Genomic DNA, 25,674 nt, shown 5'->3' on the forward strand with positions numbered 1-25,674 from the left:
GGTTTTTATTATACCTCCTCAGGCTTTCATATAAGATTCATAGAAATATATTTATTTAGTAAGCTATATAGTTAATTAAGTATATAGCTTCATCTACTGGCCCAAAATACACTTGTTTTTCTAGGATAGATTTCAGAAAAAGATCCTTTATCTACTGTAGCAAAAATGAAAGAAGGCAACAAGCTTTACAAAACTTATAAATTGCTGCTTGTGAGCCTGGAATTTCTTGATTAGCACAAGATTATACTATACTGAAGGGTTATAACTCACCAAAAAGGTATAAGGGAAAGCTTGGTTTTCTTAAATTCTTATTGTCATCGTGAAGCTCTGATACAGTAATTTTGACAAGAAAGCAAACACAAATGCTGACTAAAATACAGTAAATTATTCCAGTAAGATGCCCTAAAATGTAAGCAGTACATAGCACCCCTTGGGAATTACACAATTCTGTTTTTATGATGTAAAGTACTGAATGAGTGTTCTGTAAGCTAGACCCTTAGGAAAGACTGCTAGTACGGAAATGGAATCTAACCTTGTCTCTCTCTTGGATTTCTTGTTATGAAGATATTGAAAAAGTTGCTTGGCTTTTGTAGCTTCCTTCAAATCTCCCTTGCTCAGTGGGGCTTCATCCCTCCTCCCCATATCATACAAAAGCTTACTCTTCCCCCCTCCCATCCCTCCTACAGCTCAGCACACCCAATCTCCTTATCCTACCCACCTTGTTCCCCCTATACCATTTATCCTTTCTAGTTGCTACAGTTTTATGCATTTATTATGTTTATTGTTTTTTAATCTGTCTTCCCCATTAGAAAGTTAAAATCTACCAATGGCAGGCATCTCTGTATGTTTTTTTACTAGTATATTACCAACAACTTAAGTAGTATCTGTCACATCGTAAGTGTTCAAAAATTACTTGGGATATGAATGAGTAATTTTTTTTTATTTCCCTGCTTATAAATTGGAGTGATAATTCCTAGCCCCTCATTTCCTTACAGAGATATGTGGGATATGTGAGATACATGTATGTCAAGTATACTGATTCTTCTGATAGAAAGCTGCCGTTCATACAATGACACCAATGACCATTCTTGGAAGCATGAAGTGAACTTGTCTTTCAATGTCTTAAAATTTCCATCTTAAATTTGTTCCGAAGTACATGGCAATTTTCCTTATACAACATCTCTTCTATAGCAACAGAAAATTTATAACATTCACTACTTGGGTAAAGGTCATACCTCATTTTTTTCTTTGAGTTTTGTGATCATGACAATCACGGGACTGTCTTCCTGCCAAACCATCTGCCAGAAATCATTCACGGTGTTGATCATGGGGCCCTGTGTGGCAATGAATACTTTCTCTTTGCCACTGTAGCCCTGGTTTGAGTAAAGAGACAAAAATACTGGATTTGAAATTCATGCCTTCCACTGAAAGTTTAGAACCAGTTAAGAACAAATTGGCTCGACTAGTCCAGACGCAACACCAGCTTTCACAGCTTCACTGACTCTAGCACCATTCATCCGGATGCTCTCCCTGCAAGTCAAGCACAGCGCACAGCAGTGAGCGGCATAATGCCCCGTGCTCACTAGAGCACCCCAGCACCCAGAGCACTGCAGCCAGAGATGCACAGGAAAGGAAGACTCAAGGTAAAGGACCTGCTACCAACGTCGATTATGACAAACGAACGAATAAGCTTGCTAGTAACCGAGTTAAATCAAAATTAATTCACTCTGAGGGGGAAAAAAAAAAAAAAGCCCAACAATTTCAAATAGTAAGTCGACATGCTCATCAGAAAGAAATTTATAGTTACTTACTTACCCTAATATAATTAGCATTAATGTAGGTGCTCAAAGAATCAGTTACATTTTTTGGTCTTAGGCACACTCTGCTGAGGGGATCTAATGAAGAAAATAAGAAGGAACGCATTAGACAAATTTACCCTTTTTAAAGTTCCTTAGAACACCAGTAACTGTACATAGCACACTTGTTAATTTATATACTGACCATCTGGCTTGTGTCAATGTTTGTTGCTGATGCGTCTGTGTGTCTGTCTCTTGATCCACCTGTGTTTATTGAGGGACAATTGGGCCCATCTTGGCCCCTGTCTCTTAACACAAATCTTGCCCATAAGCTTGAGACGATGAGTTTATTCATCATGCTATTTTTTGTGCGTTTCTGATTCTTGACCTCATTTCTTTTTTATGCTCCTTTTCCTGTTCTTTGGATTTGGAATTTGTACCAGATTTTCTTACTCACTTCCTTCTTCTTTTCTGCCCAATAACAAACACTTGGTCTGGCCCAAATCCCCGTCCCTAAAGAAGCTGTCTTTAGTTACCCTGTGTGGCAGTTTGTCCACCTAGAGCAGGAAAATCTGATATTAGGCAGATTGTTATAGTGCTAGCAACATTGTCTTAACTGTTCAAATCATTTTCCATCCAGAAGTTGAAAGGCTCTTTGCAAAACATGGTGTTATGGAAAATATGGTAGCTATTTTGACCAATGTTTACATAAATGAATTAAGATCAAATCATCCCTTTATGATTTCTTTAGTCGGACACACTCTGAGCCTCTTAAAGGTAAAGATGGAGATTTTTCATTATATCTAAAACTTAGATATATTTTATGCATTTTATGCATTTTAAGTCGATATGTGTATTTTAAATTTATAAGTCTAAGACTTAGTGTCTAGGACAGTGCTTATATATATATATATATATATATATTTATATATATATATATAGTAGACCCTCAATAAATGTCTATTGCATTGATTTAGATGGTTCTTTCCATTTTTTAAGAAGTCAGTTCTATGCATTCCTCTCTAGTAATTGTTTTATTACTGTTCTTCTCTAGACAGGTAAACTTGTGAGAGCTTATCATACCCACTGTTCTTACCTCTTCCTCTAGAATTCAATCCTCCTTGTGTACACCCCAATTTATTCTAACCTTAGTTTTATGCAGAGACTACTTTTGCTGATGCCACCAATGACTCTTTTTGTGGACCTAAACCAAATCAGCCTATTGTGGTATTTTTTCATGTTTTATTTTAATATTTACCATCTTATATTTTAAGTGCTTACATTTTTTGCCTGCCCTCAATGAATTGTACTGAACCCCTTAAAGGCAAGAATTGTATTTAATTAACTCTTTTTTTTTTTTTTTGAAACTAACTTTTGTATCCTTTGCAATTTCTACCTGGTATGTGGCTCATAGGGTGCTTAATACCAGAAGTCATTTCTATTAGAGTTGAAACACTGTTTTTGACTTTCTAGATTCCTTTTCTTTCTTAGCAAAGGGGACAGGAAAACTTTCATTCCTTTTCCATATCCACTGACTATTAGAAGCTTCCACAGGGCTCTACACCAGTGAGACTTGAAAAGAGGCCCACTTCCTTCAGTTTTTATAATGCCTACCATGTATATGATTTATTGGGAACTCAGCCCTATAAACTGCTTAGAGACAGGTTTCTCGTCAAGCTAAATTTAGTTTGGAAACTGGTAATTTATAAGATTTCCAAGTATTTAGAGGTTTCCAAAAACTTTTTAAACAAGAATGAACCATAGGACTGAGTAAGGGAAAACTGGCATCCTAACCAAAGCGTTTTAGCTTTTTTACTCTTAGGCTGACTAATAAAAAAAGCTGAGGATTAAAGAAAATCCAAAACTTTATCATCATTGTCATCATCATCATTATTTTCATCATTACTGTTATAATTGTATTCATTTTATGCATTTTAAGTCGATATGTGTATTTTAAATTTATATATTGGTCAAATTCACTATGATAACCTTTTTCAGGACAGCTATTTCTGGATTAGATGTTGAATATTTAGCATGCCACTTATGACACATCTGGGAAGTGGTAATAACAATTCCAACACTGAGCAATTTTTCTTCCCTTGCCTCTGCTCTTCCCCTTTTATTTCCTTCCTTCTCTCCTCTTGCTTTCTTCCTCTTTCATCCCCCTTTTCCCTCCCTCCCCTCTTGCTCTCTTATTCCTTCTCTTCCTTCTGCTCTCCTTCCTGTTTCTTTTTTCCTCTGAACAAATTATTGAACACATACAGATTTAGTGTAGAACACATGAAATTTCCCCGTCTAGCCTCTTTAAAATACCTCTGGCAATTTAAGTCTTCTATTTAACAGACAAAATGGTACCTGGATCCTGATAGTCTTTAATTTTTTAAGATTTGTTTATTTATTTGAGAGAGAGAGAGTGCAAGGGGGAGGGGCAGAGGGAGAGGGAGAGAGAAACTCAAGTAGACTCCACTCTAAGCGTAGAGCCTGGCACTGGGCTCAATCTAACCACCATGAGATCACAACCTGAGCCGAAGCCAAGAGTCAGTTAACCGACTGCACCACCCAGGCGCCCCTGGATCCTGATATTCTGACTGGCATCCTATCAGATTTCGCCAAAGGTTATTCTGTGTTGAAGATTTCTTCTCTGGGCAGAAATGCATTTGAGGTTTGGAGTCAAGAGGAGAAGATACTAGATGAAAGAAGAGTTTATACTGCTAGTGTATCCCTGGGCAAAGACAGGGATGAGAGGGATAGCGTAGTTTTTCTGGATGAATTCAAGATAAGTGGGAAATGGGAGGAAGGGCAAGGACTTGGGTCCTCCTTCAAGGTGACTGGGAGTCACCTTCAGTTTGCTGCAGGAGGGAGAGAACACTCCAGGCCTGCATTATCCAATATGGTGCCATTAGCCACACGTAGCTAACTTTAAGTTAATTAAAATAAAATAAAACTTAAAAATCAGTTCCTTGGGTGCACTGGCTGTGCTTCAAGTGCTTCATTGCTATATGTAGCTAATGGCCATCACATTGGAGATAGAGAGCATTTCCATAACTGTACAGGGTTTTGACGGACAGTGCTGATCCTGGCAATGCAAGATGGCGATTATATGGAAACTCACTTTTTAAGATCCATGTGAAAATTATAAGAGAAAACAGGGCTCTTAAATAGTCTGCTTTTGAAACCGTAAAGTCTTCTTTCCCTAGTTAGTGTTATTATTTTCTGGAATTGGTTCTGGGGTTAATGATCAATGCATCCTCAATTAGGTGGAAGGAAAGGAGAAACCAACATTAGGTGGGGGCTCACTATTAGTGGGAACTTCCCTTTTCACATATGATTACTTAATTCTCTCCACGGCCCTACGTAGTAATATTATTAGCATCACTATCTTTAGGGATGAAGAAAGGATGGCACAGAAAGATTAAGTTGTCTGCCGTAAACTATGAATGCTCCTGCCAGGGTAGGGAGGCAAGTCTAACTCCAATATTTTGTTTGAGCCACACAACTTGTTGCCTTAACGAGTGGCTCACTTACTTGCATATCTACTCTGTTCTGGGCACTTAATAGAACAGGAAACATAAGTAAGAAATATTACCAGACTTTAAATTTTTAAATATGAAATGATGGCCAAAGTAATTAGAGTTTAATTAATAGAGTTCTTTAATTTCATCTATGTTTTTTTTAATTTTGTTTTATTATGTTATGTTAATCACCATACATTACATCATTAGTTTTTGATGTAGTGTTCCATGATTCATATGATGTTTTATATTTGTACACATAAATTGCATGGAATAAATATACATGAAATTTGTTATTATACTTCATTGTTGTGCAAATAACTTCATATTGATGTGTGATCAGTTTTTTTTTCCCATTGCTTTTGTGATTTAGGACATAGACATATTTTCATCATTAATATTTGCTTATGTTGCAAAATAATGTGATATAAATTTACCCTTTGCACTTTAATCTACCACATAGAGTGTTCTGAGCCAGGCTGACATCATCCTTAGAGAAACAGCCATGATTTAATTTGTTCTTGGTCATCCATATTTCTGCTGCAAAACATCCTCCAAATTATATGGCCTCACTAATATGTACAAGCTGGAAGCTTTTTTTTTTTTTTTAAGATTTTATTTATTTATTTGAGAGAGAAAGAGTGAGAGAGACAACACAAGAGGGGGAGGGGCAGAGGAAGTGGGAGAAGCAGACTCCCCACTGAGCAGGGAGCCTGATATGGGCCTCCATCCCAGGACCCTGGGATCATGACCTGAGCTGAAGGCAGACGCTTAACCCACTGAGCCACCCAGGTGCCCCCACGCTGGAAGCTTTTAAACTTGAGTTTATTACAGGTTAAAACAATTTAAAAAAACATAATACTTGGGAGACCTGAGTGGTTCTGTTGGTTAAGCATCTGCCTTCAGCTCAGGTCATGACCCCAGGGTCCTGGGATAGAGCCCGCACTGGGCTCCCTGCTCAGTGGGGAGTCTGTTTCTCTCTCTCCCTCTGCCCCTCCCCCCCACTGGTACTCTCTCGTGCTCTCTCTCAAATTAATCAATAAAATCTTAAAAAAAAAAAACAGTAATACTTAAAATCTGAATCATTTTTAATTCTTTTATGTAATGTTTAAAATTTATCCCATATTATAGTCTAAAATAATCTATAAGGAATAGCTTTCCATATAAATTCCAGTCTTCTCTGATGATTTCAACCAATAGTGTGGTGTGCCCAAACTATACTTACTAAATTATATTTTGTGCAACAGGGGGTGGGTGGTGCATTCAGGCTACAGACATTTTCAACAGAAAATCCATTATTTGCAACATCAGTTGTCAGCACAGGTGTCCTGGTTCAAGTGATCCACCCAGTTCTGGGAATGGAAAAGCTGACACAGGACTACGAAGGACTATGTCTGATATCATCTGGGCAGGAAATAGAGAAGGCTGAACTTTATTTATTTTTTTATTTTTTTTTAAAGATTTATTTATTTATTTTAGAGAAAGAGAGAAAAGGAGAAAGAGTGTGTGAGTGCGGGGAGGGGCAGAGGGCAAGCGTCTTCAAGCAGATTTCCCGCTGAGCCAGAAGCCCAACATGGGGCTCTGTGGGGGCTTGATCTCATGATCCATGAGATCATGACCTGAGCTGAAACCAACAGTCAGATGCTTAACTGACTGAGCCACCCAGGCACCCATGAGAAGGCTGAACTTTCAGTAATTCTAATAATTTCTGAATCCTAACATTAGATGGTTAAGTAAAATTGCAATGAATGTATATGTCCTAATTACTTATATTTGGTATTTCAGATGAAAAATCTTGAGAGAGAGAAAGACAGAGACAGAGAGAAGCACACTTGTAACACACAGCACTTTCATCCCCTTTAGCCAGCTCTAGTTATAAAATATCTTTCAACAGGGACAATACTGTATAGAACCATTAAAAATATATTACAGTGGAGCGTTTCCAACTCCGCCAGAGGGGGAAGCCCAAAGACACCATTAACAGTAATTCTTGATATTACCATAAATATGGAGAATTTGACGTTTTATGAGTGAATCAATGGGCTTAATTATACAGACTCTACTATTTCAATATCCATACTTTTAAAAAGTTTTGTGGCTCCATCTTTCCAGAGCTATTGTTTTGAGATGTTTATGGATTTTACCAAAACCCCAACCATCTGTTGTCTAGAGATTGACAATGTTACATCCTCCTCAAAGCATTTTTGCCACTCTAAGCAGAATAACTCAGTCCTCTCTATACACCTACACTACTTGGGCCAGATCTCAATTCTGGCTTTTAGTACATTGAACATAATTACTCATTTACATGACTTTCCCCTCTAGTCCATGACCTCCTTGATCTTATAGGCTATTCCTTATATCTTAGTGGTTCCTGGCATCTGGCTCATTGCTTGACATCGATAAATTTCATGGAGTTAAATTTAGTTTTTTTCCTCAAAGATTTTGTTTATTTATTTATTTATTTATTTATTTATTTATTCATTTATTTATTTGAGAGAGAACACAAATAAGGGGAGCAGCATAGGGAGAGGGAGAAGCAGGCTCCCTGCTAAGCAAGGAGCCCAACGTGGGGCTTGATCCAGGACGCTGAGATCATGATCTGAGCCAAAGGCAGACGCTTAACCAACTGAGCCACCCAGGCACCCAAGTTAAATTTAGTTTTAACATTGTCTAAACAGTGTTTCTCAAAGTGTGGTCCTGGTATTATCTGTATCAGAATCACCTGGGTGTTTGCTTAGAAATATGGGGAGATGAACCATGAGGGACTATGGACTCTGAGAAACAGTGAGGGTTCTAGAGGGGAGGGGGGTGGGGGGATGGGTTAGCGTGGTGATGGGTATTAAAGAGGGCACGTACTGCATGGAGCACTGGGTGTTATACGCAAGCAATGAATCATGGAACACTACATCAAAAACTAATGATGTAATGTATAGTGATTAACATAACATAAAAAAAAAAAAAGAAAAGAAATATGGATTCTTGGGCCCAACAGCAGACTTACTTAAACAGAATCCCTGGGTGGGACCCAGGACTCTAGATTTTTTTTTTTCTTTCATCCATTAGGACTCTGGATTTTTATAAGGACTCTAGATGATTATTATGCACAATGAAATTTTTTGGTAACAGCTTTATTAAGATGTAACTCATATACCATACAATTCACACATTTAGAGTGTGCCATCATAGAATTCTTTTTCTTTATTCACAGAGTTGTGCAACTGTCACCACAATCAATTTGGTAACATTTTCCTTATTCCCAAAATAAACTCCACAGCCTTTAGTTGTTTAGTGGCTATTTCCCATGCCTCCCAGCACTAGGCAACCCCTGAGACAGTTTCTGTCTTTATAGGTCTGTCAATCCGGCCACTTCACATAAATGGAATTATATAGTATGAGGTCTTTTGTGATGGCTTCTTTCACTTAGCATAATGTTTCAAGGTTCATTCATTTTGTAGCAGGCATCAGCACCTCATTCCTCTTTATTGCTGAGTAATATTCCATTGTGTGGATATTCTACATTTTATTTCCCTATTCATCAGTTGATGGATATTTTGGTTGTTTCCACCTTTGGGGCTTTTATAAATAATACTGTTACAAACATTTGTGTATAGCTTTCTAATATCAATACTTTTTAAAAGTCTTTGTGGCTCCATCTTTCCAGAGCTATTGTTTTGGAATGTTTATGGATTTTGCCAAAACCCCAACTATCTATTTGTCTAGTGATTGACAATGAAATGTTTTCATTTCTCTTGGTTATATGCCTAGGAGCAGAATGTCTGAGTCATATAGTAACTCTAGGATTTGCGTTTTGAGGAACTACCAGACTGTTTCCTAAGTAGCTGCACCATTTTATGTCTCTACCACCAATGTGTGAAGGTTCCAGTTTCTTCCCATCTCTGCTGGCACTTTCTATATGGTCTATCATTTTTATTATAATCATGTGGATGTGAAGTGGTATCTCATTGTGGTTTTGATTTCCCTTATGGCTAATGATGTTGAGCATCTTTTCAAATGCTTATTGACCATTTGTATATCTTCTATGGAAAAATGTCTATTCAAGTCCTTTGCCCATTTTTAAATTGGGCTGTCTTTTTATAACTAAGTGGTAAGAGTTCTTTATACATTCTAGATAGATGTCCCTTATTAGATGTATAATTTACAAATGTTTTTTCCCCATTTTGTGAGTCCTCTTTCTATCTTCTTGATGGTACCCTTTGAAGCACAAAAACTTTTCATTTAGTAAAATTCAATTTATCTATTTTTTGTTGTTGTTGCTTATATTTTGGTGTCATATTTAAGAACTTATTGACTAATTCAAGGTCATGAAGATTTACTTCTGTTTTATACTAAGAGTTTTATAGTTTTAGCTCTTACCTTGGGTCTGATCCATTTTGAGTTGATTTTTGTATATGGTGTGTGGTAGGGTCCAACTTTATTTTTTTAAAGATTTTACTTATTTATTTGGGAGAGAGAGAGTGAGCAAGAGAGAGTGCACAAGGAGGGGGGAGAGGCAGAAGGAGAAGGAGAAGCAGACTCTTCTGATGAACAGAGAGCCCAACATGGGGCCGATCCCAGGATCTTGGGATCATGACCTTAGCCGAAGGCAGACTCTTAACCAGCTGAGCCACCCAGGCACGCCCATGCATTTAACTTCATTTTTTTGTATGTGAGTATTCAGTTGTCTCAGCACCTTTTGTTGAAAAGACTATCTTTGCCCATTGAATTGTTTGATGAAATCAGTTGACCATAATGTGTGGCACAATAAAATTTTAGAACCATGTCTCTGCTGGAATTGTGAGCTGACCATTATAAGAAGAGTAATACAAGATAAAGTTATGAACCTCAAAATACTTTCATGGTTAGTAGTCTTGATGTGCATTCATAACTCCAAATTTGGTGTGTATGGAGAAGTTTTGAGGATGGGAAATGATGAGGTAAGGGTGAATGAGGAAGGCTTGTGCTTTATAATGCAAACTATTTAATTCAAGAAACTTACTTGGCAAAATGGTCTTATAACGATTTTTAGTTCCATGACGTGGAATGTCAATTTCTTTGGGATCCACGAAGTTCATTGGTATTTCCTGAAAAAATAAATGATATCAAATTAGTGTATCTAAAGTTGCCACAAAGAAAATCTTCACAGGGGGCCATCTGATCCAGAGTGCTACTGAACTTCAAAGTCATTTATAAAACAACAGACTACCACCTCTGGTTGACCAACACCCTTCCTTTCATAAACATATTAGCTGCACCCTGGCAAGCTGACTCTAAGAAACAGCTTTCTGTGTTAGAAAGTATTATTTTACATATGGTTATTAAAGAAACATATAAAACTTTGATTAGATTTTTAAAATTCTGTTCTGACATACTTGCTAGAAATATATATAGACAGCTGAAAATTGACGATGTATTCAAATTTTTAAAAAATCTTTATATAAGTCACCAAAAATTTCACTATGATGGATTCTCTTTTAACACTGTATGACTCTTTTAGGATTATTAGAACCTCCCTCCCCAAATGGTAAATACAAAGGGCGTTTTTGTTGATTCAAGTGACGGCAATATAATGTTTTTTTGTATTAAGGAATGGTTTATAATTGTACTGTTCCATTTGGTTTTTATTTTGTTTTTTTTTACCTTTTTTATTTTTTAAATTTAAATTCAATTAATTAACATACAATGTATTGTTGGTTTCAGAGGTAGAGGTCAGTGATTCATTGTACTGTTCTATTTGTCGCTGTAAATGCAATATTTTTAGTGAAGGGCATCCGGACACTGTTTTCTCCCACTTAACAAGAATATAAATGTTTTTACTCAGAATATATGTCATGGGCCTCAAATGATTGCAGAAGGAACAATTAGAGCAGAAATGGCTCGGTGGAAATGAATTAGATCTAAAAGGTGAGCATCTGTAGATGGCTGGGACAAAGAAAGCAATAAGCCAAAGTTTTCAAAAGGGTCAAAACAAATATGTAAGGATTTGATTATACAAAATAGTATGATCTCTAGTTAAAATTCTGCAAAAGACTGCTTAGATAAATATTAATGTGAAATAAAGGAACTTTTATCTTTAGATCACATGAAATACTATTTTCGTTACTTGAAATTTCTCCAGTGGAAAATATAACTCAATAGCCTAATAGTCATTGGAATGAAAGAAATTATCTATAAATTAATTCAAATTTTTCTAGTTTTCAGTCAGTGTGGAAATTTGAGATCATGAATTTGAGATGTGGTCTACAGAGAGGAGTAGCTTAGTTTTTAAATATCCTTTCCTAAACTTGCATTATTTTAGATATTTATAATATTCATCCCTACTCTCTGCTACAACTAAATATTATAACTTCTCAGTTCCAAGTTACCAAAATAAGCAAAATTGTTGAATGTTCAGTAGAAAGCACATATTTATGTTTGGTAATTTCAAACAGGTCAATCTGTTTTGGCAAAGCCACGATATGTTTATTCCTCCCCTGCTTCTTCCTGCTTTCTGACACACACTGACAATGACCATCTTCCAACATTATCCTTCTCTTCGATACTCCTTGTTGGCCTCTTCTTTCCTTTAAGGGCTTATCTCAAAAAAGCTATTTGTAGTTCTAGAAAAGAATATTAGGTGTACTTTGAGCTAGCTGCGTGATCATTCACTGGTTCTTTCATCTTACTAGGTTTTCTTCATATGTGAAAAGATGACATACTACAATGTCTAATGTTAAAAACTGCATGTTCATGTTTTCCTTTGGATGCTTAATAATAGTTGATGAGGCTAATGGTAAATCTAGCCCATTACGAGATATTTCATCATTAGAATGGTGGCAAATATCTGAACAGACCCTGGAATGATCAATTTATTAAAATCAACAGACTTGGCTTAAGATGTATTTAAGATGTAAAGTGACCTATAAAATGGATATTCCCTTTGGACAATAATTAGACCTAAGAAGGTCTAAAGCTCTCTGGGTAGACATGTGTTTTTCCAAATCAGCTTACCACCAGCAACACCAATGGGTTCCCTGACTTTTGGCTGAAATTCCCAATCATCTTTAGCCCACATCTGGTTTTCCCCCATGTTCCTTATTTCATTAAAGGACACTATATGCGTCCTGTTGCTCATGTCACAAACTGGGGTACCATCCCTGACCCCCTCCTTTTTCTTGGCTGCCTCACCCAATTCAGCCCCCTTCTCGCAGATTCCTGTAGGTTTTCCCCATTTTTACTCCTACTATCTTAGTTCAGACCGTCATGACAGTTCCACAGGATTATCTCTAGAGCCTCCAACATACCCCTTTCTAATGATTCCTCCACTCTGCAGATAGGGTGATCTTTTTATAATTCAAGATAAAGTCCAAACTTTTAAATATGTATTAAGACTCATGTTTCTTTTATACCTCCAGAGGCTCAACCTTTGCCCCTTCCCACCTTGGTTTCAATGCTCCAGTCAAACTGAACAATTTAATTCCCCCATGACAGCAAGGCTGTTCCTGCTTTCTGGAATGCCTCTTCACTGCCCAGTTCCTTCTTGCCACTTCTTTGCCTGACCAGCTCCTAGGTACTCTGTCTCAGTTTTGTCATCATATTCTAGTTTGAACACTTATCAGCAGTTGATGAGATGTGGGGTGGATCTAAAACCTTGTACTTAACCTTTTAAACTGTAACCATTTGTTTCCTATAAGCTGCTTGAGTGGAGAACAGTGCCATTTTAGTAGGGTCTAGTTTATCAAAATACCTACTGAACAGTGAACAATAAACAGCAGGCTCACCATGAATTCACTTTGGAGTAAATGTGAACTTGCCACGACGTCCCTCAGCTGTGATCTTGTGAGTATTCGGCTGGCTGACTGCAGATACTCCATTGCCACCTTCTCCCGTGGGGTTGGGATAGCCACAAAGGGTTCGACATTCCCCAAGCTACTCATGTCCAATGTAAGAGATACGTTGGACCCTCGTCTACGTTGGGGAAGAAGGTTAATATGTTTAGAAGACACACAAGTTATTTTGATAACACAAATTTGTCTTCTGTACATACATACTCACTATTCAGTGAGAACTTTTCCAGAAATAAGGACCAAATGTCTTTTTCTCTTACGGTACCATAGTAGACTATAGCAACTATCCATAGTTTCTTTATAGGAAACTGGCAGTTTTGTTGTTGGAAATAAGTCTGAATTGAGAAAATACACTATAATTTATTAATGGGTATACTTGATACAAAAATAATAGGATGGCTAGTAATATTAAGTGAAAAATTCAGGAAAAGCAAACATCACATTTGAATTGAGAAATCATGTATAACACAAACCAACTTTATTGTTTGTATGTCTGAGAGCTCAGTATATAAATCATATAGCCACCTAATATTTCTGACATCGGTATACTGTACACATGATCTTACTGGACATAGGACGCTCAGAGGAAAAAAAATATTTTGGTTCACATTACTGCCATTGACATAGAATTTAAAAGTTTTAAAATGTATATATTGTTTATAACTTCTGAGTGAATCCTTAAAAAATAGCATCCGTATCCTCCATTTACGTGTGTATGTACGCATGCATATGTATGTGTGTGTGTGTGTGTATGTATTTATTTAATTCTGTGATAAACTCATAAGGATATTGAGGTCACAGACTCTTATTCTGAGTTATAATTTATCTTCCCTCTGTAATTTTCCTCTTCTAGTTGGGAGATGAGGTGGAGCTCTTCCAAGTTGTACAGGCCCCTTGTGTCTTGGATAGAAGGTATGAGTGCCTCTTACCAGTAACATTAGCTGTGTGGAACCAAGAAGTAAATATAAAACAGCCTGTGCAAGACTGAGGCTCAAAGTCAGAGATTTTATTCACAGAAACTATTAAATTTAAAGGGCCTTAGGTATGTATGAGGTGATCAAATATGGTGCCAAGTCGTTGGTGTTCCAAGGAAATGGAGAATAGGGAAAAACAGGTCAAAACAAATGTGAACAAAGACAGTAAGAGCAAATACTAGGCCCAGCATATTTCATTTGAAGGGTGCTTTACACATTTTCTATAGAGCACTACATCAGGAAATATTCACGTGGCTAGAGCTTAATTTTCAACAATGGAAAATTATTAGAACATACAACAAAAACCCTCCATTAAATAAAAGCATGTAAGTTCCTTCCTCTTATGAATTGATATGTAATGTCATTTTTGTTAATTTCTAAATAGTTTGTAATTGTAGTTTTAATTCCTGCTTTGGCTTGATGTTTATTTGTTTATGAATTTATCTTCCTTATTAATTTCTAGTTATAGTACATGCAAATCATCCAACTAATGGTTGGACTTCTAATGTTTGGAATTTCTCAATTCTTTCTTTGAGACAAATACTATGATAAATTTTTCTAAATATTTCATAGATACTTTTGGGGGCAACTAGACTGATTACCTATTTATATCTATCTCTCTATAAATTTGGGGCACCTGGGTGGCTCAGTCGTTAAGCGTCTGCCTTCAGCTCAGGTCATGATCTCAGGGTCCTGGGATCGAGCCCTGCATCAGGCTCCCTGCTCTGCAGGGAGCATGCTTCTCCCTCTCCCACTCCCCCTGCTTGTGTTCCCTCTCTCGCTGTGTCTCTGTCAAATAAATGAGTAAAATCCTTATAAATTTATCTATGCACATATGTGTATATATAACACCTTATTATATTATAATATATTATTAAAGATATTATTCCAATCTATTTTTTCCTACTGGATTTCTCAAAGCCTGAGATGTATGTGATCTTCCACAGCACTTGTTTTGTTATTTTTCTTTATATCCCTGATAATTTTTACTTTATATATTTCAGCCATTGTTTTATTTGAAAAGATTAATAATTACATCTTTACTGTACATTTTATCAACATTAAATATTTACTTTCCTATTAATTCTATGTTTTGCCTCACATTTGACTTTTCTTTCCGGTTTTAATGAGACAGAATTTATAGACGGCACCATATAAGCTTAAGGTAGACGGCATTATTAATTGACATACGTATATTGTGAAATGATTACCACAATAAATGTAGCTAACATTCATCATCTCCTATAGAAACAAACAAAAAAAAGTTTTTTCCTTGTGATGAAAATTTAGGATCCACTCCCTTAACAGCTTTCAAATGTACCATATATCAGTGTTAGCTGCAGTCATCATGTTGTACAGGACATCGTGTACATTACATAACTTATTATGTATTATTTGTCTTAAATGGAAGTTTGTACCTTTTGATTACCTTCCTTCAGTTCCCCCTCCTGCCACCTCCCACCTCCGACTTAAAAAAAAAATTAGTATTGACATACCTGTTATATTTGTTTGCATGTTCTTGAAAAATCTTTTCTAGTTTTTTTTATTATGTTTAACTCTTTTGAATCACTGTTAGGGATTAGGGAATAGCATACTGGATACCCCATAAAAAATCACTTAGTTGATAGGAGAATGTTTGTCCCTCACCATATTGTGTGTGTGTGTGCGCACGCATGCTTGTGTGTGGGGGGGGGGGCTGTTTTTAGTAATTGACAGGGCTCCTGCGATTTTTGAGTAGGAGGTGAACAGTTGAGGAGGGTGAAGAGTGGTTCTATTCTCAGAGAAAGAATTTTAATCTATTTTTAGTGGGAAAGCAGTTTTTACAAGTTTCTCAATCCAGTTCCTCTGGCCTTTAAATTGTCAGAAATTCCTTCCTAATTCTGATAATACATTGTTTCTTAGTTTTTCGTGTATTTGTGAGAGTGTGGCTTTTGCTGGATTCATAGATTTTTTTTTAGTAAGGAGTTGGGACAGGACATTTAAGGAACTGCTAATCAGATGCCATTTTAAACCATTTTCCATCTAATCAATCTTCGGCCCCCAAAGACTATAAAGCATCTGCAGTCTGTCTATTGAGTGACGCTCAGTGCTATGGTGGTTTAGTAGAAAGGGAGGTCTCTTCCATCCAGAGTGGTCAGAGATGTATGAGGAGGGAGCATTTGAGTTAAGCATTGGAGGTAAAAGTTCAATAGATAAATTTTCGGTAAAGGGTTATTTCAGGGAGAGAGGCCGACAGGAGAAAAAAAAATGTGGAAGCAGGAAATGATAAGGCATCTTTGAGAAATGGCATATAAGCAGTTTGAGCTAGAGTTCAGTTGTATAAAAGTGCATTTTGGAATTGGGGGGTGGGGTTAGGTAGGAGAAATGAGAGAAAAGTAAGAGTCACAGACATAAGACTATGAAAAGCCTGCCCAAATCCAGAAAAGAGAATTTTGAATGTCAGCTTATAGAAACTTCTAATAGGGCTTTCCAGAGCATCCCCTGCCCAAACTTGGGGGATGAGAAGCCTCTGAGATTCCTCCTCTAATTGGTTCCATTTGAAGGAGTGAGCAAAAATTCTGAAGATTCTGTGATAAAGTGAGAGCCATGGAAGCATTTTCATGCAAATTGACTTCGTAAGGAAGAATGACTTTTGTCTGGCAAGGGAAGGAAGAAAGGAAGCTAATATTTATGAAACATCTGTGATTTGCCAAGCACTGTTCTAAGCACTCTCACATATGCTATTTCCATCTCTATAACTGCTCTCTGAGGTTGTTACTTTCCCCCATTTTATGGGTGAAGAAATAACTCACTTAGGAACACGAACGGGGAAAAAAGATTCAATCCAAGTTAGAGCATGAGACCCAAGCACTTTTTCTGATTTGCTACCCCAAAGCAGGGGTATGGTGGGCAGATTACATTAGACTAGCCAGTGCCTTACATGGAGGTGGGGGCCAGCTGTTAGCGGGGAGGTCAAGACAACTGAAGTCTAATGTAGGGACAGTGTACTATTCAGAGTACAAATTCTAGCCTTACAGTCAGGTTTGTCTGGGCTCAAATCCTGCCTCTCCCACCTCCTTGTGGTGGACCTTTGGTCAGGCTACTTAGCCTTGTTGCAGCTCAATTTCTTCTTCTTTTGTGAGTGAGTAATTAAGGATACCTACTTCAGAGGCTTATTCCAAGGATGAACTCGATAGTGTAAGTACACTGCTTCTAAGAAGTATTGTCTGGTTATTATTTTGGGTAACAATGGAATAAAGTCTGATATGACTCTCACCTTCTGCCTCTCTAAGGGATCTATTTTAAGAGATCTTCGCAAAAACGCAATAATTGTTTACATTGAGATTAACTTTAATGTTTTGAAAGGAACGGACAGAATCTACACATTTGTCATTACAGAAAAATACATCCTTCTTGATAACCAATTTATCTTAAAATTTCCCTTTATATGGCAAATCCATTTCCCCCAAAACCTAAACAATTCCAGAACACTTCACCTCAACACCTCAGACAATGTCTCAAAGTTCAATTATGGAATTAACCAAGTATAAGCTGTTGACTTGCAGAGAGTGTTCTTCCACAGAATAGTCCTTATCAAGATAGTGCTCTTCTACCCAGGCTGTGAAATATTACCATAGGATGTCATTAACTTGGAAAAATCTTTGCTTTTGTTAATTCTTATCTTCAAGGAACAAACAATATTTAAGTTAATTGAAATATAGTGGAATTAGAAAATCAGATGAGGAGAATCAACTTAAAAAATCTATCCACTTCTTAGTCATGTCCTGTGCTTATAGAAGACATTACACATACATCTATAAATGTTTTAAAGTGCTAATTCTTTTCATTATAAAAGTAACACATGCTCATTGTAGAAGATTTGTGGAAGTTAGAAGTTTAAAAAGGAAATTAAAATCTCTCAGTCATATAAACTTCACTAGCTTTTAAATTGACTTTTAAATTTTGCTATGTTAAGGGCAATAATGGAGTGACTTATTGTTTTAAATTTTATTTCTTTGGTTAGAGATGGGGATAAATACATTTTGACACGATTACTGTTCATTTATCAGTCCTTACCTTTGAGAATTGTCTGTTCATGCTCTTTCCTAATGTTTACATTGGAGCATTAATGTATTTATTGTTGATGACTATGATATATAAGAAATTATTTCTGAGATACATGTGTTGCATATATATGGTTTATTGTTGCCTTAAAACACCAAGGATTTTTTTAAAGTTATATTTACATTCAAACATATCAATCTTGTGTGTGTGTGTGTGTGTGTGTGGTTTCTTGCATTGCTTTAATAAATATAAATTCTTCTGGAAGTTTAATTTTTACTAAAAGTTAATCTTTTAATCTATTTCTAATTTATTTTGGGGTATGGTAAAGGTGAGAATCTACTAGATTTCTTTCTCCCAAGTACGTTATCAAGGTGTCTAACACAATTTACTGAACAATTTGGAGAAGAGAGGTGTTTTATCATTATAGAATATTAGGTTTTTAACCAGCTATTACTGACTAATGATCTGGAGGAGAAAATACCACTTTACTGAACTAAGAGATAGGAATTTGTTTCCCAGTATTCATAAACCAAAGTGGTAAGAAGTAAGGATAGAATCAGAAAGACATTTTAAAAACAAAACAAACATCAGAAGTTAAGAGAAAATACAAATTAAGATATGGGGGGAAAAATCTAAAGGATTTAGAAGGAAAAAAAATCAACAGAAATAATAGGAGACCTGGACCTTTAATAAAAACAGAATGTGGAAAAAACTAAGAACACAAACTCTTATTGAGACTTTGCTTCTCCTTTGTTATGTAACTCTGGACAAACTGTTTAGACTTTTGTATGCCTCATGATTGCTGTTGGACAAAAGGGAACATAATAAAAAGCTTTATCAAGCTCCTGCGGTAGCACCAATTATTATTTATGCCAAAAAAATAAATAAGCGGGAGGAAATTCAAAAGATACCAATGCAAACAATTGAAGGAAAAAGCAAATTCTTAAGGAAAGGTAAAAGGAATGCAATAAACAGCATGCTAATTACAATTAAGTAAAAAGGAAAACATGTATAAATATTATGGCCCAGGGCCACACATCCATTTCAGCAAGAGCTTGATAAACAGAGCTCTGCTGAAATTGTTCCATTCTGCACCACTGCTCTTAATGACCAAGAAGTGGGAATAAAATATAGCTCCAAATATAAGAACACTACAATTGACTTTAGAGTAACTCAAAATTAAGCATTTATTTTCCCAGTAGTTGAGGCTGTATGCTGAATTTTAGAAGCTGGGTTTAGGCAGAAGGGTTACAGTCTCCAGCCCTGGGGCCATGAGGCCACATCTAATTCTCAGATACACTGTTCCCTTTGTGATGCCTTGCCCACGAGGAACAGTGAGACTTCAAGCCTGGCACCTTGCTTAGTACCAGATAAGAAATGGAAATGGGACTCAGAGAATAAAAGGAAACAAATGATCATTTTGCCCATAGTCCAGGAAGATGTACTTCTGAAATTACGGGATCAAGAAATTAAGTTTCAATGGGGAGTGGTGGTAGCTGCTTATCTTGAAGTATTTGAAATGAGAACAGAAAAATATGCCCCTAAAGACTGTTAAGAAGAATTTAGTCCAGAATGAAAGCAAACAGATTTGATCTTTGAGAGCTTTCCCAACCTTAAGTCTTTTGTGGTCGTTGTTCTGTAAAAAATACAGGTGATTCATTCAGAGCTGTCTTTATAGCTATACACATCTAAATCCTGCGTGTGAGAAGTGAGACCATTAATACTTATGTCCTCTCTGGATCTGAACTGTTGTAAGTCTAAGACGTTCAGTCCTGCCTTTCCTCCCTCCTGGTGTGTTCCCTTAATAATGGTCACAAATCTGACGGTCTTGGCTTGATCCCAAAGGTGAGCTTAAGCCCCTCAATCTCCAACTTGATTTTTCTTATTTAATTTTGCTCCATTTGTCTGCATTTTCAGTTTTCTAGGGTACTTTTAAATAAAAAGAAAGAAAAAAAAGAAGTTTATACTCATTTGAAATGACAAAGAAGGAAACAGTGGTGAGATAAAGAGTTGAAGTCCCTTTACTATGTGTGGATTGACTGGCCCCCACAGTTCTTTGAAACTCCCGATTCTACCACTTTTAAGTTCCAGAGGTAATGGTATTTAATGAACGGTTTGCTGTTTCTCTCCACCTCTTTACCTTCAAATAAACTATATATAGTACTAACTCCCTTCCTGGATCACTTGACAGATGAAAGGGTAAAAAAAAAAAAAGTTAGGGAGTGCTAGGAGTTTTAAATTGTGGCTTAAATTCAAAGCTCCTGGAAAGTTAAATGTGACATAAATGCAGTGTTACTAATTTCTAAAAGCTGAAATAAATGAATAGATATTGTGACCATCCATCGTAAAATTTCCCAAAGGAAATCCTGTAGGGAAGAAATGTAACAAGGATAAAAGAGACTAAGCACAGGCCCAGGAAGATGACAAATGAATTTCAGTCTGAAGCAAAAAGAAAATCTCACAACATAGAGAACATTTTTTTGGTGTGGGAATGATTGATTTTCCTACTTGAAAGCATCTATCTACTTCACTAGGTAGAATGCTGTTCTCCCTTTTGAGTGATTAGATAAAAAATTTTTGAATTCATACAATGATATCTGATCTTTTATGCATGTCTAGGACAAGGCAAAATTTACAACATCCTTCTTTTATTGTTTAAAAAAATAAAAGTCAGTGGGGCGCCTGGATGGCACAGTTGGTTAAACGACCGACTCTTGGTTTTGGTTCAGGTTGTGATCTCAGGGATGTGAGATCAAGCCCTGGGTAGGGCTCCACACTTACCACGGAGTCTGCTTAAGACGCTCTCGCCCTGCCCCTCCTCCCCTCTAAAATAAATACATAAATCTTAAGAAAAAAGTCAAAACAATCATTAAAAAAATAAACATAAATTGAACTTGTTATATTTTTCTTGGAGCACTGACCTTGGAATGTGAGTTTAAACCAGTGCTCTGTGCTTTACTTAAGCTTTTAGGGACTCAGACTACTTAATCTGTAAATGTGGATGATAATAAAACTCACAGGGTTGACTCACCTTATAAAAGTTAAAGAAGCAAAGATATGTGAACATTTCCAGCCAGTATCTGGCATGTAATACACATATGTGAATGATTATAGTAGTTAATAATGATCACATGGTAATTCTTACCTCACTCTACGCATAAATAGCTGTGTGGGAGCTATATGGCATAAACACTGCTAAATATTTGAAGGAGGCTATGTTGGAAAAGTTGGTTAGTGATGAAAAGTCAGTGACAATGTTACATATACAAAATCAGTGGTCCTCTAAGTTGAGACCATTTTTCATACCTCGAGCCCTTAAAATTCTTACCTCATGTCCTTAAAGTTAATAACTATTTTTAGATCAAAAAATAATGCATATTCACTGTAGAAAACCTAAAACTATAGATAACAAAAACAAAGAAAAATATCCCAGAATACCAACACTTAGAATGACCGCTAATAACATTTTATGTGTATGTTCTTCAAGTCCTTATATGTATGTATGACAACATCTAGATTTTTACTCTACATATTCCTTTATGACCTGCTTTTAAACTAAATATATCGTGAATATCTTTTCATGTCTTCATATTTATTTAAAAACTATTTTCAAACACTGTATAGTATTCCATTTTATGGATGTTCCATAGTTTGTTTATCCAATACCTTATTTTTGGACATCAACTTGTTTTCAACTTTTCACAATTATAGACAAGACTGCAAATAAATAGCCTTGTATCTAAATGCTTGTGCATTTCCATGATCATTTTCAGACTGAGGAGTTCCAAACACTGACTCAAAATCTCTGAGTTTGGAGAAGTCACTGAACACATGGAACATGGAAGAGGCAGGAAGGCTGACTCTTGGCGCTCACCAACATGGAATTAGCTCAGACCCTCTTCATCTATAGTTCAGACCTTTGCAGTAGCTCCCTAGCAAGTTTTCATAACTCTAAAGTCTCTTAGTCCGGTATGTTTTCCTCCAGATTTCACCCAAATGATGTCTGAGCATTTAAAATATGATAATCAAACTCTAGGGATTTTTTTCCTCTGAAACCTCTTAGCAATTTTTCCAGTATGTTTCCAATATATTCACTAGAAATGACTTACCCTAAAGTGTGAACTCCTTGAGGGCAAAGACTGCAATCCTCCCTCTGGATCCAGTCCTGAACACATGGAGAGTAACACTTTTGTTGTCTGTGTGTATGAGTGATTGTGAGTAATTAGATAAGGTAATACTGTGTGTAATTACTGTGCTATGATGGCTTTTCCAATCCTTCTGAAGATAGGAAAAGTGGGGAATCATGTTAGATAGAAGTTGGAAATGTAGAATGGAGATGCCATGCTTATCCATGTACAGTAAATATTACAGTTGATACTTAGTTTGAGTCTTATTTAAGTATCAATGATATCTAGCATTAACATCCTAAAGAGCTATGATGCTTTTGTTAGTAAAAAAAGGAAAAAAAAAAAAAGCAGTGCTTTGCTTTATAACCAAGTATGATTAATTTTTACTTCTTTTTGGCATTTAGTATTGTTTTGACTGTCACTCATGGTGAGGAGGCTGTTTCCTTTTTAACAAAAGAACAAAATGGTGGTAGCTCTAATTTTAGTTCCTAAGTTTAGTTTTCCAAGTTTATATAATTACTTAAGAAAAAGATGATGCTGAATGAACATTAATAAGTCTCAATGAAAAAAAACATTCTTATTGAAATGAGAAATCTTTCTTTGACTTTTAGCTGATGTATACATACACATACACACAATTTCCTAAGTAACACAATACAATGAATAGCTCTCTCTTTAAGCAATTACCAAAGAACTCTTTTAGTAGTGAATGAAATAAATTAAGTACATATTCATGTACTTTCAGGACCAGAAATGACACTCATGATTATAATGATCCATCAAGTTCAGCTAAACTGTAAAATCATCAAGAAATATACAATTCAACATAATAAAAATAAATACATAAAAATAATAAAAGATAAATTAAAAGAAAGAAAAAATACAACTCAGCTTCTTCAGTTTTTTGTTTTTCATCTGGTTGCAGTCCCATTTTCAAAAACTGAATTCTGAAATTCTTAGGGAAATCTAACTGCTTTTTAAGTTGACTTCTTTTTCAGTTAAAAACATTTTTTTTTTATAATACATAAGCAATTGACTTGGCATTAATTTTTCTTTTTTTGGCATTAAATGTATTTAATACATATATAATAAATTTTATGTTATAATTTTTATATAATATATTCTATATAATATGTCATTAAATATAATATATTACATACCACTGAAGTATAGTTGACCCACAATGTTACATTAGTTTCAGGTATACCAGATAGTGATTTGACAACCCTACACATTATGTTAGGCTCACAAGTGTAGCCACAAGCAATGAAGGGGCAATTTTATACCTCAATAGCACAATACAACATATAGCTATAAAACAACATAACTGACACTGATAATTCTGATAATTTGCAGTTAAATTGTAGTAAGGCAGTAATTTCACCTCTGGCTGCAGTTAGAGTGCATGTCGATAATACATCTCAGGAATTAATTGTTGAAAAGAGAAAACTTGACTACTTGGAGGACTCCAGGTAGTATAAGCAGCAGGCGCCTACACAATTGTTCCCTTTAAAAAATCAGATAGGTTGATAAACTTCTTCTTCTTGCCCCTGCACAGATTATCAGGCATTGTCTGCATATTTATATTAGAGTAAATGCCCACTTTGGGAATCCTTGCATGCATGGAACTGTGTCGTCATGATGGGAATAGAATAAGAGTTTTAGAAATATGTTGATCAAGCATTTTTTCTTTAAATTTGCAATATTATGCAGTTGTAGACATTACTGAAGGTATTCTGTGATTAGAATCTCAACCATGCTACAAAAAGTAGCCGGCATGATTTGGGTCTTTGTGGAGCCAGTTAAAAGCTAAAATTTTGACAAGGATAAACACTGCTTTCACTGCATCCAGATAATTTGGAATGTTGTATTTTCATTTTCACTCATCTCAGAATATATTCTAATATCCTTTTGTGTTACCTTCTTTGACACATTGGTTATTTAACACTATGCAGTTAATTTCCACTTATTTGTGGATTTCCCAAATTTCCTTCTTATTAATATTTAATTTCATTCCATTTGATCAGAGAATATACTTTGTATGATTTTGATCTTTTAAGATTTATTTACATTTATGGCATATCCTGGAGAATATTCCATGTACATTTGAGAAGAATTTGTATTCTGCTGTTATTTGGTACAGAGTTCCATAGATATCTGTTAGGTCTATGTTTTATAGTTTTGTTCAAGTCTTTTATTTGCTTGTTAACCTTCTGCCTGGTTTTCTATTCATTATTAAAAATGGGTTATTGTACTCTCCTAATATTATTGTTGAATTACCTGTTTCTGCCTTCAATTCTGTCCATTTTTATGCTCTGTTGTTAGGTGTATATATGATAATAAGTCTTATGTCTTCTTGATGGATTGACTTTTTTATCATTATAAAATGTCTGGCTTGTAGTAACATTTTGGGGAGGGGATATTGTAAAAATACCACAAAGTTCACCATTCTTATTGAGATTCAGCTGTTTTTCTTGAATAAATTCTCAAATTGTTGCAAGCCTCTGGTTAATTTCCAGAGTTCTTTTTTTTTAATTTATTTTTTTAAGACTTTATTTATTTGACACAGAGAGAGACAGTGAGAGAGGGAACACAAGCAGGGGGAGTGGGAGAGGGAGAAGCAGCTTCCAGCTGAGCAGGGAGCCTGAGGCAGGGCTCGATCCCAGGACCCTGAGATCATGACCTGAGTCGAAGGCAGATGCTTAACGACTGAGCCACCTAGGCGCCCCTAATTTCCAGAGTTCTAAAAAGTTGATTTTGACCATTTTTGCTAGTATTCTCATTGCTTTTATGGAGGATTGGATTTTGGATGTTCTTACTTTGCCATTCTAGAAGTCCTCTCCTGCCCATTCTTTTCAAATATCTCTAGTGGTGAAAAATATTTGTCTTTTAGGGTGGATTTGTATTTTGGAAATAGTCAAAAGTTGTTTGGAGTGATATATGGTGAAGAGCTGATCAATCTGAATAGAACCAAACCTTAGAAAATGGAAAAAGAAGAGCAGACTAAACCAAAAACAAGCAGAAGGAAAGAAACAGTAAAGATTAGAGCAGAAATAAATGAAATAGAGACTAGAAAATCAGTAGAGTCAATGAAACCAAAAGTTGGTTCTTTGAGAAGATCAACAAAATTGACAAACCTTTAGCTAGGCTGAGCAAGAAAAAAATAAAAGACAAGACTCAACTGAAATCTCAAATAAAAGAAGGGACATCACTACCCACTTTACAAAAATAAAAAGATTATAAGGGAATACTATGAACAGCTGGATACCAACAAATTAGATAACCCAGATTGACAAACTCCTAAAAAGACATAAGCTACTGAAACTGATTCAATATGAGATAGATAATTTGTAGACTCATCTAAATAGAACCAAAATAAATAAAGAGACTGAATT

At 35.8% G+C, this 25,674-nt stretch overlaps 1 protein-coding gene across 3 annotated transcripts in view; it reads right to left on the reverse strand.

Annotated features, from left to right (window-relative positions):
- PTPRR (protein tyrosine phosphatase receptor type R) overlaps positions 1 to 25,674 on the reverse strand; it is a 232,924-nt gene that overhangs the window by 32,565 nt on the left and 174,685 nt on the right. For all 3 annotated transcript variants that reach the window (XM_006732343.2, XM_081822060.1, XM_031027042.2), the window contains 4 exons: positions 13,069 to 13,255; positions 10,308 to 10,392; positions 1,816 to 1,895; positions 1,236 to 1,373 (listed from right to left, as the gene is read on the reverse strand). In XM_006732343.2, coding sequence (XP_006732406.1) covers positions 1,236 to 1,373; positions 1,816 to 1,895; positions 10,308 to 10,392; positions 13,069 to 13,255 — 490 coding nt within the window. The remainder of the gene's footprint in view (positions 1 to 1,235; positions 1,374 to 1,815; positions 1,896 to 10,307; positions 10,393 to 13,068; positions 13,256 to 25,674) is intronic.

This window comes from Leptonychotes weddellii, chromosome 5 (assembly GCF_054177405.1).
Source record: "Leptonychotes weddellii isolate Sample4059 chromosome 5, ASM5417740v2, whole genome shotgun sequence".
NCBI lineage: Eukaryota > Metazoa > Chordata > Mammalia > Carnivora > Phocidae > Leptonychotes > Leptonychotes weddellii.